Consider the following 16,460-nt stretch of genomic DNA (forward strand, 5'->3'; position numbering starts at 1 on the left):
GGTTGTCTGCCTGAGTTAGTGGATGGGATACAGTGATGTTGGGCAAGGCCAGGGAAGGATGGCATATGGGATTCACAGAAGGTGTGGAAGGGGGATAGGGAGGCTGCATCTGGTATCTCATTGAAGTGCTAGGTGTGATCCTGAGGATTGCTGGTCTGATTTTTTTTCCCCTTGAAACAGGGATCTCACTTTGTTACCCAGGCTAGTTCTTTACTCACTGTGTACTCCTGATTGGTCTTGAACTCACAGTTAACCTCATGCCTCAGCCTCTCCAGGGCTGGGAGTAAAGATGTATGTCATTATACCCTGCTGTGTATTAATTTTTAAACATTTTACTTAACTTTTAGTGTTTATTTTCGTATTTTGTATGTGCGTGCTCCTGTCATGGTGCATGTGTCTATGTGTAGCTCAGAGGACAATTTCCAGGAGTCAGCTCTCTCTTTTCTCCATGTGGCACCTGGAGATGGAACTAAGGTCATGAGGCTTGCAGCAAACACTTTTACCCTTTGACCTACCTTACTAGCTTCATTCTAACTTTTAAATGTAATTCTAAGGTCTTAGAATTTCTTTTAAGATAGCTGTAATTCCTTCTTTGGCCTATTAGAATGGACTACATATTATTCTTGGTCTCAAGCAGGATTTCTTTGATGAGGAAGTTGAGGTGAGGAAGTGCCAAGGACTTATGGAAGACCCACAGTAAACTGCTGGGAAATGGTACACAGGTAAGCCTGATGCCTTGTTCTCAGTTAATTCAAGAATAAGAGATCTTGGTCATCCTCTTGCCTACCTACATTATCTATTTCTAGCTTTGCCTTCATGTCTTTCTATATGTCTTAGTGATTCTATTGCTGTATCTCAGACATATCCCTCTTCTCATTCACTGACTCTTTTCTCCCTTTGCCATCCCTGTTTCTTTTTCTCCTTCTCTTTATATTTTCTTCAACCCCCCTCTCTCTCTCTCTCTATATATATATATATATGTTTACCATTTATATCTCTCTCTATCTCTGGAGTACCATTTCAAAGACCCTGAAAGTCAACAGAACCTAGGTTCAGGATTATATCAAAGACTGGTAAAAATTAGTTTTATGTGGTTTTGGTTCTTATTAGCCCACTTGACTAAATGGAAAGGTGATCTGATCAACTTCTGATGTTCTAGGGCTGTTTGAATACGCTGATAAAGAAACAGAACACAGCACCTAACATCTGTGTATTGGGCTGGCAAGGGATTCCTAAGAATGTGCTTTGGAGAGATGGATGAACAGTGAGAACCAATCAGAAGTACTTGTCTCTTCTGTCTTCCTCCTGTGTGCTGTGTGTGAATGCCATCTAGTGGGATGAAATGGGAGGACGCCACAGTAATTGTTTGGTAATGCCAAAATATTATTATAAATCTAAGTAATTTAAAAAAGGAATAGGAAGACTATCATGTTAATCTGTCTCCTGGGAACCCATAACGTTCTGAGAAATGAGTGGCCTTCATTTAGGATGGCCTGCTGAGGGATTGCTGGATAAGGGAGTAGTTATGTCATGGGGGACTCAGGGCACTGGATCAGTTTCCCTTCTTGATTGCTGGCAAGTTGTGGTTGCCACTTGCACAGAATGGTGAGAGGCTTGTCTCAAGTAAAACTAGAAAATTATGATGATAATTTAATTTTTTTTAAAAGAATAGATCAGAACCTGACAACCTCATTTTGTTCCGAGGAACTGGAGAAAATTCCCCTTTCATATGCCCCTTGTATGCCCCCATCAGCATCTGCATCCCCTGTGCTCTCAGCACCACCTGTGGCCCTCTTGGTCAGAACTCTGGCCTGCCAGTGCCTATATTAAACCAACCTCAGCAGATGCTTCCCCAAGACCAGAATCTAACTGAAAGGTGTGTTGAGACTTTTATGGCCCTGCCTAGAATTCACCTCCTTCACAGAAATATTTGAAACATGAGAGACCCTCCTGGCTGGATTCTGAGCTACAGCAGACAACATCTCATAGACAGAACACCCCTGGCCCACCCCATGAGAAATCACAGAATAACTTGTTTGGCAGCCTTCCCTGCTGCACTCCCCCCTGCGAGGTACCTTACAGACTCTGCTGAGAGAAACCCAGGGCCACCCTCTATTATGACCAGGACAGGTGAGTATGAGGAGAGTAACACATTTCTATCAGTCTTTCTCCACCACTGGTAGAATCGTACACCATCATTTACAGAAAAGCCACAACCCTGGTCATAGTGAATGTATTTTCACCTGGAAATGTGTTTTCACCTTTTTTTTCTTTTTTTGGCAAGATGAATAGCCCCATTGCTGAAGACAACCCCCACACAACTCATGAGAGCTGAATTGGTGCCTACATAGAACCTTCACCCCCATCTTCAAGTATCTTTGGCACGGGAAGGTACTCTGCAGGCTACCAAAAGAGAAATATAAGTACAAAACCAGTCACAAATCCTTCGATCTACAATCTTTCACACCTTTCAAATATTCTAGGGTATTGGTGGCACAAAATGTGTGGGAGCAACCAACCAATGTCTGCTTTGACTTAAGATCTACTCCACGAGATTGAACCCATAACCAAAACTGCTTGGGTAACCAAGAACCAGAGACCAGATAGCCAAGAAACCTATGATAAAACCAAATACTATAAAATACTCATAGATCAGTGCCTTATTCAGACATCATCAGAAAAGCATCCTCTGTAGCAGATGAGAATAAATACAGAGACACAAAGCTAGACATCATGTAAGAGAAAGAAAGACAGAGACAGAGAGAGACACGCAGACACACACACACACACACACACACACACACACACACACGAGAATCTCCATTAAATCTCCTCCCTCAGAGCTCAGGAATCCTCATGGAAAAGGAGGTGGACAAAGATGATGGAGCACACCATGAGAAAAAGACCCTCTAAATCAACATGAGCAAAGCTCATATGAACTCAGAGATACTGAAGCAGCAAGCACAAGTCAGACGTGAGTCTGCACCAGGTTCTCTGTGTATATAGTATGGCTTTTAGTTTTGTATGGCGCTCCTGAGTGTATGAACAAATGTGTCTCTGATTCTAGAGCTTTCTCCTAGGGTCCTTTTCCTTCTGTCGTTTTGCCTTGTCAAGTTTTGAAGTAATGATTTATGTTTTATCTTACTATACTTCATTTTGTTAAATTTCATTATCTCTTAAAAACCTATTCTTTTCTAATGAGACACAGAAAGGGAGTAGATCTGGAAGTGGGGAGGAACTGGGAGACATGCAAGGAGGGGAAACTGTAATCAGGATATATTGTATAAGAAAATAGTCTTTTTAATAAAAGGGGGAAAAAGAAAAAAAATCCTAAAATAGAAGTCTTCCAAGATCACTTTCTTCTTTTTAAAATTTTAAATATAATTTAAAAATCTTATATGAATTGGTGTTTTGCCTGCATGTATGCATGTGTAAAGTTGTCAGATACCCTGGAACTGGAGTTACAGACAGGTGTGAGCTGCAATGTGGGTGCTGGGAATTGAACCCAGGTCCTCTGGAAGAGAAGCCAGGGCTCTTAACTGATGAGCCATCTCTCCAGCCCCTGAGATCACTTTCAAAGGTAAAAAAATGAAAGATGTTCCTTGTTACTTTCAAACATAAAATCATTACATTAAAAAATTTTCAGTACCTTGCTCACAAAAAGGTACATTTTGGAGGTGATAGATTTTTTTTTGGTTAACTTGATATCACCATCCACACTTTAAAAATATGCAACAACTTCAAACTGTATCACATCAATGGATGCAATAATTATTTCTTAATAAAAAATGATTGTTGAAGCTGGGCTTGGTGGAACATGCCTCTAATTCCAGCACTCTGGAGCAGGAAGATCAGGAGTTAAAGATCTATTTCAGCTACATTGAGAGTTTGAGGTCAACCTGGGTTGTGTGAGACCCTGTCTCAAAAACCTAACCAATCAAGCAACCAAGCAATCAAAGTTTTTTTGTTTTTTGTTCCCCGCCCCCCCAAGAAAAGTGTAAAAGGATTGGCTCTCAGACTCTAGCCTTGACTTTCGGGCACTTATGTTTTGGCAGAGTTGTTTATCTTTTTTCATCTTCCATTAGAAGTATAAGTGAACTCATAGAAGCTAGGAATTCAGAACTGAGTCCCCTGAACCTCTTTACTGCATCATGATCTCATAGGCACATGGAACTGCCACCCTCCTGGGTAGAAAGGCAACAATGTTCTCTACAAGCCAACCCAGACTCTACCCATTTCTGCTTCCAGAGTTAGGTTCTGTCTACAGATTTCCCCTGTACTGGCAGGTGACGGTACTGCCTGGGTCATGATGTCCCTAGTACCCCAACCAGTGACCGTCAGATGGCACAAGACAGAGAATCTGTAAAGTTTCCCAGAGGAAGAGGTAAGGTAGCCTTGGTGAAAAATGTTTCTGTTTTCTTTGAAGGTAAATTTTAGTCAATACTTTGTGTAATATGAAAACAATTGCTATTTAGGGAGCTAGCCAGCCCTTCATCTACCAATCTATTCATTCTCTAAAGAGTCCTATGGTATAAGAAACATCTCTGGGTCTCTATGATGTATTCTTCAACTCTGGCTTATGAGGCTGAATTAAGGTATCCGTAGACACATGATTCTTCATGTGACCTGGGTGATTGTTTTCATGGAAACATCTTGAATTTACTCAACATTATTTTTCTTTGTGCCTAGTGCTGCTAAGGTGAAGTCTTTCTTTTTATGTATTAATTCATTGCAAAGCTAGAGGCTTAATTTTGTAGTGTAGAGAGAGGGAGGGAAGATGAAGGAAGAAAAGTAGAGAGGAAGATGGAGGATACAGTGAGCAGCAGAGGGAGGCTAAGGATGAGAGTGAAGAGGGGGGAGGGGCTAGGGAGGAGGGGGAGTAGAGTAGAGGCAGCCAAGGGATTAGGGGTAGAAGGTCAAGAGATTAGAGGGAGAAGGTGGTAGAAGACTAGCCGATCTGGAGTTAAAGATGGAATTAACTGGGCAGATGATGAGAAAAAGAGATGAGAATAGATGAAAACATGGAGAGAAATAAGAGATGGGGGAGGAAGAGAGAGATGAGGAGAGGGGGGAGATAGGAAGCCAAATGGAGTAGAAAAGGATATGAAAAATTAGCAGACTGAGTCTAGCTGTTCAGAGACATAGAGTGGGAAGAAGAGGGAGGAGGGGAGAGATGACGGGACCAGGAAGAGGCAGAGGCTGTGACTGGATCCCAGGTCTGCAAGATCTTTAGAGTAAGCCAGGTTGATTAACCATTTTCTGACAGGAGAAACATGGTCCAGCCCGTGGGTATCCTATTGGTTTCCATCTGCCTGCTTCACAGTCTGTTCAGTCTTCAAGAGGAAGGTGAGGCATGGGAGTGAGTGTGGCTGGGGGTGAGTTTTTGATGAAGTAGCTGCATGCTTCAATACCATGTGTAACAAATTCTGAGATGTCCTGTATGGGAGAGGCCACCCTGATTTTGTGCATCTTGATAAATAAAAGGGCAAGTTCTTTATTGCCCAGTATTTTTTTTAAAGTGTAGAAAACATGATCTGCCAAAAAGGCTCAAAACTAGCAAGACTAAACTAACAAGGGGAAAGCCAGATGTCATGTTACAGAGCAAGTTTTCTTGTCTATATGTTTTAAATGCCTACAGAAGGAGAAAAATGAGACTTAGTTATGTAAAACCTATTTTATTCTATTATCCAAGTTGCGTTATCCTGAGTGGCTCTGAAATAGCTATTTACAGAGGGACTTTATTCTGCTTCATGTCTTAGTATTGTGAGGATTGTGAAGAACTGTGCGTTCTGATTTTTATGGAGGGGCTGAGAGCACATGCTCATTTAAGTACTCCTTGGCATGGTTTAAAATAGCTAAAAGCCAGAATGGAAAAGTGTTTAAAAATGAGAGAGATAAAAGAAGAAGAAGAGATTCTTATTGTGCGACCACTTTTCCATTAGCTGGAATTCCTATTTTATGATCATTGGAAGATAACACCTTTTGCCTTAGCTGTGTGTCTTTATTTTAAAAATGAAATGTTTATTTGTGTATGTGCATACACACTATGCATGTGGAAGTCAAAGGACAACTTGTAGGAGTCTGTTTCCTCCCTCCACCATATGGATTCCAGGGATCAAACGCAGGTCATCAGGCTTTGGCAGCAAGCACCCTTTTCCTCTGAGATACCTTGCCAGCCCAGGTCTCTCTTTTACCATGTCTAGAAAACTGATAAGATGTTCCTAAGACCTCTCCACACTCACTGTCTGGCCTCTGAAGGGGCTAACATCTTATCACTACATGCATTATTATTATATCACTGCTATTTAGATTGAGATCCCATGCATCCTGGGCATGTTAGCCTCTGCTTAGAATGACTTAAGTCTGCTTTACTTTTGGTCATCCATCTATTGCTTATTCATGTTCCTCTTTTAGACAGTTCATGAACATTTGCTTCCTAGAATTACAAGGGGCCCCACCAATGCCTTTTTGTCCAAAAATGAGTGTTTTTACCTCTGTGAATATACATGCACCATGTGCATTCCTGGTGACCATGGAGGGTTGAAGAGATGCCCTGGAACTGGAGTTACAGGTGGTTATGAGTTGACATGTGGCTCCTGGGAAATGAACCCAAGTTTTCTCTCTGTAAGAGCAGCAAGTATGCTTCACCACTGACATATCTCTCCAGTTGTCACCTCAGTTTTGTTTTACACTGTGTGTGTGTGTGTATATGTGTAGCTTATCACAGTGCCTATGTGGTTGGTGGTCAGAGGGCAGCTTGTGAGAGCAGAGTCTCCCCTTTCACTATGTGGGTTCTAGGGATCTAACTCAGATCCTTATACTTGTTTTGGTGGTAAGCACCTTTACCTGCTAAGTGCCTATGAGGCTTCTGTCTGAGCCCCTGAAGTGCATACTGAAAGCTTGTGATATTGCTCATGGTAGTCAGTGTGGGCTGTAATGATCATGTTTCCACCACAGTCAGTCTGAAGATGATAGAATGTCATCAGAAGTTAGAGGTGTTCTGTTTTCAGAGAAATCAGACAATACAAACGATTAAGTTTTGGCATTGTGGCAGTGATAGGTTGGTAGGCTTTGGGGTGAAAAAAATAAATGTCACAGATATCTTCAGTCAATGATTAAACAGGCACGTGGGAAGGCAGAAGACACAGGCCTTGAGCAGTACGTGCTGAAACTATTTACGATCATGGCCTGGAGAAGAAAAAGTGACTGAGTTGGAAACACTTCACAGATGGTTGGTTTGAATGATCTTATTCCAGAGTTGAAATTATTATTATTTTGGGAACAAAATATAGAATCAGTAGCTAGCAAATGTTAACCTCATTTGTTTTCTATTTATTTTTATTAATTTTTTATTGTTTTAAAAATTTTATACATATACACACATAATAAAATATGATTTTATATAATATACCCTTATTTCCCCCTTCAATTTCCTCCAACATGTCCCATCCTCAACCTTTTAAAAAAATATAACCCAGTAAGTCTAGTTAATGGCACTCAAGAATGCATGGGTGTGCCTATCCACTGAGGCATGACAATCCTATCAGTAACCACACCCCCAAAAGCTTGTGAATGCCAACAGCTTTCCAGTAAGGCATGGGACTGAAGAGATCATCTCCCTCATTTATGCTGGAACTTTGGCTCTATTGATCTTGTGCAAGATAATCACAGCTGTCATGAGTTCGTGAGTGTGCCAGTCATGTCATGTCTAAAGGGCAGAATTTCACAACACCTCTTCCCACACCTTTGGCTCTTACGGTTTTTTTTTTCCTGCTCCCTCTTCTGCACCATTCCCTAAGCCCTAGGGAGAGGGACTTGATATGAATGTCCCATTCAGGGCTGAGCACTCAGTATCCTACGTTTTCTTGTCTTACCCCTTTTATTGCTTATATTTGGTTTTTCACAACAACTGAATTTGGTAAGAGTTTTTTTTTTCATTTTAAGTGTTAAATTTATTGAAATAAATATTTGTTCCCAATTGTGTCTTTCAGATTATTATGCACCAACTATGGGTAAGTTTGCTTCAAAACCTTTTATTAGAAGTTGTGAAAAATATGTGACAAGTGGATAGTCCATATTTTTAAAAGACGAAATACTACTTTGTGTGTATATACAAGGCAAAGTAAGTTCCTTTAAAAAATAGTTGAGGAATTTGTATGGCTTGAGCTTGCATGGGCCCTGTGTATGCTGTCAAAGTTGCTGTAAATTCAAATGTGTGACCATCCTGCTGTGTCTGGTAAACAGTGTTTCCCTAAATTCATCTGCTGTACTTTCTCTGACAATATTTCTACTCCCTCATTCATGATGATCCCTGAGCCTGGGGAGGAAGAAGTGTGGTGTAGATGTCCCATTTAAGGTTGAAAATCCCACAGTGTCTTGTTCTCTGCATGTTGACAAGTTGTGGGTGTCTGTAAAATGCCAGTAATAACAGAAGGAAGCTTCTCTGAGGAAGACTGAAATCTATGAGTGTAGTGATAAGTTATCAGGAGTAGTGGGCAGGAAGTCCTACCCTTCACTGAGGAGCTATTGCTGCATGATAGCTTCTGGAGAAAAAGAGTTACTTCTCTTCAAGGAGGTTGAGTCAGGTAAGTCGCCCACACTCCAATGGATGTCCACACACCCAATAGCATATAGGAAAAATTGGGGTAGGTATGGAATGGGTGTGGATCCAGAAGGAGCTTCTATATGGAGTGAGTATGATCAAAATATAATGTATGAGATTAATAAAAATATTAAAAATAAAAAATAGAAAGAACAATGATTTTTTTCACTATTTTTAAGTGATTAAATATGTCATTATGAACACGTCAAACTGTTATTTTCTTTTCTCAAAGACTGACTACTTAAGAAAATATTGAAGCAGAACTTTCTTGTGTCTCTTCATATGGTCATTTTTGATAACAGCTGAATGTACTATAAAGCATGTTTTTCTTTAAAATTCCCTTACTGACTTTAATTTACTATTTCTAGGAAGAACTATTTTACTTTTAATTGTATGTGTGTGCATGTGTGTGTGTGTCTGCTGGTACCCACAGAAGCCTTGATTTGGTCCTACATGCTCTTTGACTGTTACAACCCATCTACCCCTCTTCCATGATATTTCCTGAGCCCCAGGGGTAGTGCGTATGATATGGATGTTCTATTCTGGCTGAACACTCCATAAGTACCTACTCTCTGCACTTTGACCCATTGTGTTTTTCCGAGTTAACTGCTGTGAATGGCATTCTTTTTTTAAAATATTTTTAGGGTTTATTTAACTTTATTTTATGTGCATTGGTGTGAAGGTGTCAGATCCCCTGCAACTAGATCTTCAGACAGTTGTGAGCTGCCATGTGGGTGCTGAGAATTGAACCCGGGTCCTCTGGAAGAGCGGTCAGTGCTCTTAACCACTGATCCATCTCTCCAGGCCCTGTGAATACCATTCTTAATTGGAGTAATATTCCAACTAAACCTTAGAAATATGTGATTATCTATTGCCAACAATACTAGTTAACTTGACTGGATAGGGGACTTCTAATTTATTTGATATTATGAAAGAGAAATAACCTATAAGCCTATATAAAATAATAGGCTACTTGAAAAGTTGATAAAAAATTATTAGAATCTGTCTTTGTGACTGATATAAAATAAATATATTGTAAACACATTTTCTGAATAATTAATGTTAATAGCCAGACAGACACTGATAACAGAGAAGGTACTCTCTTTTACACTGATGATGAAATGTACTTTGAATTTAAGTCATTAAAAAAAATACATTAAGAGATGTATGGGATTAGGAGAGACTCTGCCTAGAATCCCTCAGTGAGGGGTTGCGGGTGTGGCTCAGTTGGTAGATCACCTGCCTAGAGTCTCTCGGTGAGGGACTGGGAGCATGGCTTATTGCTTTCCCAGTGTGCACAAGGCTCGGGTTCAGTTCCTAGGAATGAAAAATATGTAGGATTTCAATAAAGTAAACCATTTAGGTGGATAGAACTGAGTCTGAAAAACAGTACATGTGTGTTATCCCCAACATACCCTCATGCCAATGTTGCTTTTCCTTAGCCTAAGATAGCTATTAATGTCATTTGCTACAAGAGTCTATTTTAAAGCCTAAGATTGAAATGAACTTTACTTAAATTTTTGTCTCTCAGATTCTGTCATTAGTAAGCCAGAGATAGAAGGTAAGTTGATCAGAAATTTTTTGTTATTAATATATGTTCTTTCTCTTAGAATTTTTATCTTTATTTTTATTTTATGTGTATGGGTGTTTTACCTGTCTGTATGTCCGTCTGTTCACTATATGCATGCCTAGTGGATGGGCAGGCCAGAAGAGGGCATCAAATCCCCTGGAATGGAAGTTACAAATGATTGTAAGCATCCATGTGGGTGCTGGTAACTGGACCCAGGTCCTCTGGAAGAGCAGCCAGTGCTCTTAACCACTAAACCACATTCCAGTGCCTTTGTGTACTCTTCTGATCCCATAAAATGGGAACATTGATGATTCTTCTAGTAAATTTTTCTTTCCCCCCTTTTTTTCATAAAACATCATGTATGACCCTTGTAAACAGATAAAACATGAACTATGCCACCATGACGTCTTACCAACACTAAAAATGCATACTTTTAAACTTCTACCATTTTCATAGAGAATCCCAGATTTTAAAATTTATATAAAAACCAACCAATAAAAAAATTAAAAAAATATAAAAAACCCCCCAAAACCCAACCAATAATAATTTGGGATATTGTGAACAAAACAGTGATGAGATAGAAAAACACTTTATTTTATAATCAACTGTCTAACCGTAGTATAGATGTTTCAATATAGAAACACGGCATCAACCTAGGCAGAGTCAAATAAGGAATGTGTTTTTAAACATGTGGAATCCAGGAATTTCTCATTTTTTTCCACAATGGCATTCATAGTTCTGATTGTGGCTTTGATCTCAGAGGTCAGGGATTTGGAGGAAAAGCTCATCTTTTTAAAGAGTTACTTTCAGTTTATAGTTATGTATGTGCCTGTGTCTCTATTTTGGTGTGTTCATGGGAGTACAGGCACCTGTGCAGGCCAGAGGTATAGGTATTCCCCTGGACCTTGAGTTACAGGAATTGTGTGAGTTGCCTCACTGGGGTGCTGAGGATTGAACACGGATCTTCTTGTGTATGTGCTCTTAACCACTGAGCCATCTCTTCAGTCCTGGAAGGACTCACTTAATAGTTTTAAAATAGAGTAGTTTTAAAAAATATAAAAATATATCATATAGAATAGTTTCTATTATATAGAATAGTTTATACTTATTCTTCAGCAATTTCACATATGTAAACAATGCATTTTGACCATGTCCATCTTTAAGACCCTGTCCCAATCCCCTAATGTCCCTAACACCCGTTCCTCCTTTCATGTCCTCTCCGTTTTTTCCTGTTTTGGTAACTCTCTGAGTACAATTAGTGATGCAGGTTGGAATGTTGACTCATCTTGTTGGTTTGATCTTAGGCAGGTCCCCACAGCTGTAGTGAGATCATGAGAGTGATGGTCATGCTATGTCTAGAAGATACTATGTCTCCAATCCCCTTCCTATCCTCCTGCCCTTACATTCTTCCCATTCCCTTTCTGAGATGTTCTCTGATTCGTGTGTGTGTATGTGTGTGGTAGGTTGATACAGATGTCTCATTTATTTATTTATTTATTTATTTATTTATTTATTTTTGGTTTTTTCGAGACAGGGTTTCTCTGTGGCTTTGGAGCCTGTCCTAGAACTAGCTCTATAGACCAGGCTGGTCTTGAACTCACAGAGATCCGCCTGCCTCTGCCTCCCGAGTGCTGGGATTAAAGGCGTGCGCCACCATCTCCCGGCCAGATGTCTCATTTAGTTAATTAAAAAAATACTACCAACACACTCAGGAATGATGAATAAAGGATTTTTGTTTTCTTTTAGATGGTGAATGTGTCTTTCCATTCTGGTATAGAAATGAAATATTCTATGACTGCGTCACTTTCAATGCAAAACACAAGTGGTGTTCTTTGAACAAGACTTTTCAAGGTTACTGGAAGTACTGTTCTCTCTCAGGTGAGAGTCTTGACTCTAAACTCCAAAGGTGACAGTGTCATCCCTTGTATTGGGAATAATTTCATGTGATAGGCAAGAACTCAGAATCCAGAGCAAATTCTGAAGTGAAAATAAGAGATACACAACTTCTTTGGTGGTGTCGTGTGTGAATGCATATGCTATATGTGTTAGTATGTGTGGCTGTGTAATTGTGAGTGTGTGGAGACCAATGTCATGTGTCTCCTTCTATTACTTTCTACTTTATTATTATTAATGTTTTTTGAGACACAGTCTCTCATTAAATCTGGAGCTCACTAATTTGTTAAAACTACCTGGTCAGGAAGTCCAGGGGGTCCACCTGTCTAACTTCACACTGTTGAGATTAGAGGCATGTAATACTATGCTTGGTTTTTTATTTGAGTCCTGGGGATCTGAACTTGGGTCCTCATGCTTGCACAGTGAAGACTTTATTTACTGAGATATCTTACCAGTCCCTGAGATACATAATTTCTGATAGCATCAAAATCACATGTAATAAAAGATGTATTAGAAATGTTTTGACTCTATCATCTTTTAAGAAAACTACCAGTAGAACATAAAAGGAGAAGAGGATTGCAGGGTACTACTACCAATCTAATTTTCTTAAGTTATTGGTGTACTAAGGAAGAGCAGCTTGTGTAGAATTGTGTGTTTGTGTATGTATGTATGACTGTCTATATGTGTGTGTATGTATATGTATGTCTATATATATGTGGTATATGTCAGTATGTGTGTATGTCTGTATGTGTGTGTGTGTGTGTGTGTGTGTGTGTGTCTGTCTGTCTGTCTGTCTGTCTGTGTGTATTTGCTGCAAAGAAGAAAGTGTTTCTCTTCCCAATGACTCTTTCTCTTACAGACTATGCTCAATGTGCCTTTCCCTTCTGGTTCAGACGCATGATCTACTGGGATTGCACAGAGGATGGGGAAGTGTTTGGAAAAAAGTGGTGTTCACTCACTCCAAATTTCAACAAAGACCACATTTGGAAATATTGTATGTAAGGGTGAGATTGACTAGATGAAGATGAGGAGGAGGAGGAGGAAGAGGAAGAGGAGAACTGGGGGGGAAATACTGAGTTTCCTTGGAGAGTATCCCTCTTTCTTTTGGTCAGGAGAGGAAGAGGTGGAATCTTGATTTCAAGCTTTTGTTCAAATTTAAATTTTCTTTTTCTAGGATGTGAGATGATGATGCTCTGACTGTAGATGACTTCAGGTTTAAATGATGGATTATGGTATTTTATGGAGAGTTATTGTTTAGCTTCCACATTTTATTTGCTATGTATATAAAATGAAGCTCTTAAAAAAATACCATGTCAGGTAGAAGCAACCTATCAGTGTCGTTTCTTTATTGTCACAGTCACACTGCTCAGATGGGGCTGTTGTTAATGGGGTGGGGGTGATGCATGTGTAGAACAAAGAGAGCATGAGAAATCTACATAACTTCTGCTTGATTTTGCTTTGATGGTGAAAATGTTCCAATTCAGTCAAGTAAACATTCATTGCTGAAGAAAGGCCAAATGTGAGAACACAGTTCATGCGCTGCTTCATGCCCACTTTGTTTTATATCTGAACCAACTTATCTCATGCTCCATCCTTTCCACTCCCACCATTTGTAACTGACAGAGAAAAATTCCTCCGCAAATGCCTTATTTTTTTCACTCAAAAGAGGGACAGAAAACCGCCAAACCTACCCTAACAGATGAGAAGAATTTTACTGTGGAAACACCACAGCAACATTGACAAAGCAGCTTTGGAATACTCTGCTGAGAAGCAAAAGCTTCCTAAATTGTCTTCCTAAATTGGAAGATAGCTGAACATAATTTAGTGGATTTTAAATAGAAGATACTGAGGAATTATCAACACTAGACAATAAGGGCTGTATCTGGTACCATGTGGATGGGTGGGGATTGCACTTACCTCCTTCTTCATCCAGAACATGAAAGAGCCTGTGTAAACCTTAACTTCCACGAACTTGGTTCTATAGGTACGAAGATGATGGGAATAGCTGCAGTGAGCTTGTTAGCAGGGTTACATGAAACCTGGTTAGATGGAGGGTTGACAGGATGCAGGGCCCCCTATTCAGTGGCCCCCATCTTAGAAAACAGGCAGCAATCTTTATGCCTTTCTGGGCCTTTGAGTCTTTTTGGCTACCAGGTGATCTCAACAGACATCAGTACCCATTTAGTTCCTGAAAGGAGAAAGCTAAAGATCTGAGTCTTAGAGGTCGGTTTCTGTGTCCTTTCTTACCCAGGCAGCAAAGCCAGCGGTTCTTGGGCACTGGAAAGGTGTCTGGTCTAGAGCTGGACATAAGAGTTAATGTGAGAACACAGTACAAAATGGAAGCCTGGGTCTCCATTACCCAGCTTTTTATGCCTTAAATAGGTTCACATAGAGCCACCCCACTCAATGTCTGCCTTTTGCGATACTCATAGCTTTTCAAAAAAAAAAAAAAGATGATGTCTTGGTATATAAGCAAGGTTCGTGTTAAAATGTTGAGTTTCTTACCATAGCCTCCCGAGTTCTGCGATTACAGGCCCTTACCTCTGTGTCTGCTGCAATATTAGAGCATTTGAAGATCACATTCTAGGGGCTGATGAGATGGTTGTATGGGTAAATTCACTTGCCACCAAGCCTAGTCTGATGACCCGTTTGATCCCTAGAATCCACATGATGGAAGAAGAAAACAGTCACCTTGAACCCTGCTTTTTTCCTCACAATTTAAGATAAATATAATTAAAAAATAAAGATCACACTGTAAAGGGGATCATGCTTTCCAATAGTGATGATTATTTTCTCTTGGCATGGCATGACCAAATAAGAACCAGATCTTCAATTCATTGTGACTTTATGTAATTGTAATTGATTATGTACAAATGTAAATCCATAATGAAAGACCCCAGAAAAATCTGACTTTTTAAAGGTCAATACTATGCTAGTCATTCACCATGGAAGAAAACTTTGATTTTATAAAGGCTTGGCAAAGTGGAGATGCAGAACTTGCTGAAGAGTGGAACTGATGTAGCAGCGCTATTAGGTTTGTGCAGGGAGCTCATTTGATGAAGTACTTGCCTAGCATGCACAAGCCCTGTGCTCCATCCCCTGTACCTCATAAACCAAGCATGGTGTCACAATCCTGTAAGCCCAGAATTTGGGAGGTGGAGTCAAGATGATCAGAAGTTTAAGGTAATTCTTGTGGGTTTGAGGCCAGCATGGGCTACATGAGTCTCTCTCTCAAACAAACAATCACACAAACAAGAACCCCTCCAACCCTCCCAAAACCAATTGTCAGTAATACTCAAATTGCTCATGGAAAGAACAAACAAAAGGTAGGAGTAATGAAAGAAAATTTAAAACATTCCATTGATGAGAAATTTAAAAGAAGTGAAAGAGTGAATTCGGTACAGAACAAATGATCACTAGGAAAGATATGCTACCTTAAGACACAGGAACCCTGATTGCTCTTCGAGCTGATGAGGGAGGGGTACTTGATCAGGGCAGGGGGAGGGAAATGGGAGGCGGTGGCGGGGAGGAGGCAGAAATCCTTAATAAATAAATAAAATTAAAAAAAAAGATCCAGCAAAAAAAAAAAAAAAGACACAGGAAACACACTCCAGGGAGATAAGGCAGCCAGTTGTTGTGATGCATAAGGCTAAGAGGATAATGAATGAGAAAGGCAATTTTACACTCCAATACTTATTTAATTATGAATCACACAAGAATCTTAGAAAAGCCTCATTCCTAGTCAGTAGAAGAAACAAAAAGCTGTCAGTGGGAACCCCAGTGAAGGGATCTGACACACATATGTAGATTCAGAGGCCATTGTGGACTTTTTCTCAGACTTTTTTCAGTGTGGACGTTCAAAATATCTTTACGAGAACTTCCTTGTTCCCCAGGGAAATGTGAGCCGAGAGAAGCGAGGCAGGTAGGAGTGGACTGGACACTTTGGCTGCTGGAGGTTCTCCAGAGAGAAACCTGGTATGCGCCCTCCTCTGGGAAGGGTCTGCTTTTTAGAAGGTTTACTTACATGCTTCTGACTCAACTCAGCACTTTCCGTCCTAGTCAGTGTTCATATTCCATTCCAGCCTTCTTCATGTGTGAGTCTGTGATACTGGCATTGAATATGGGGCCTCTCGGAAGCTAAATCAAAGCTCTCCCACTGGGTTGTCTTCTCAGTGCTGCAGTCCAGTCTTTTAGAAAGGGAATGATCTCATTCATCTTGGATCCCTACTCTATTACTTCCTACCTTAAAGAAATGGCATATAGTAGATTCGGTGAGATGACTTTGTGGGTAAAGATACCTGTAGTCAAGTCAAATGACTTGAGTTCCATCCCGATGACCCACAGGGTGGAAGGAGAGACCTGATTCCTGCAATTTGATATACACACACACACACA

The 16,460-nt window shown here is 40.1% G+C and overlaps 2 protein-coding genes across 3 annotated transcripts in view; both read left to right on the forward strand.

Moving 5' to 3' along the window:
* Positions 1–5,273: 5,273 nt before the first annotated feature.
* Positions 5,274–13,389, forward strand: LOC101997342 (binder of sperm protein homolog 1). 2 transcript variants are annotated; one of them, XM_013355494.1, is made up of 5 exons: positions 5,274–5,346; positions 7,992–8,012; positions 10,134–10,163; positions 11,919–12,050; positions 12,925–13,389. In XM_013355494.1, exons 1-5 carry the CDS (start codon positions 5,274–5,276, stop codon positions 13,065–13,067), a joined length of 399 nt encoding a protein of 132 aa, XP_013210948.1. In that variant the 3' UTR covers positions 13,068–13,389. The 2 variants fall into 2 exon arrangements, with proteins under 2 accessions (XP_013210948.1, XP_013210949.1); XM_013355495.1 differs by lacking the exon at positions 10,134–10,163.
* Positions 13,390–14,057: 668 nt separating this feature from the next.
* LOC101997625 (binder of sperm protein homolog 2-like) overlaps positions 14,058–16,460 on the forward strand; it is a 16,457-nt gene continuing 14,054 nt past the window's right edge. Inside the window, exons 1-2 of the mRNA XM_013355490.1 lie at positions 14,058–14,075; positions 15,914–15,987. Coding sequence (XP_013210944.1) covers positions 14,058–14,075; positions 15,914–15,987 — 92 coding nt within the window. The remainder of the gene's footprint in view (positions 14,076–15,913; positions 15,988–16,460) is intronic.

The sequence above is a fragment of the Microtus ochrogaster genome, unplaced genomic scaffold (genome assembly GCF_000317375.1).
Source record: "Microtus ochrogaster isolate Prairie Vole_2 unplaced genomic scaffold, MicOch1.0 UNK139, whole genome shotgun sequence".
Lineage (NCBI taxonomy): Eukaryota > Metazoa > Chordata > Mammalia > Rodentia > Cricetidae > Microtus > Microtus ochrogaster.

What these genes read in the sequence shown, in the direction of transcription:
- LOC101997342 (XM_013355494.1), top strand. Translation starts at nt 5,274, where the DNA reads ATGGTCCAGCCCGTGGGTATCCTATTGGTTTCCATCTGCCTGCTTCAC. An exon ending in TTATTATGCACCAACTATGG is followed by an intron (nt 8,013 to 10,133) that starts GTAAGTTTGCTT and finishes TTTGTCTCTCAG; the next exon opens with ATTCTGTCATTAGTAAGCCA. An exon ending in TAGTAAGCCAGAGATAGAAG is followed by an intron (nt 10,164 to 11,918) that starts GTAAGTTGATCA and finishes GTTTTCTTTTAG; the next exon opens with ATGGTGAATGTGTCTTTCCA.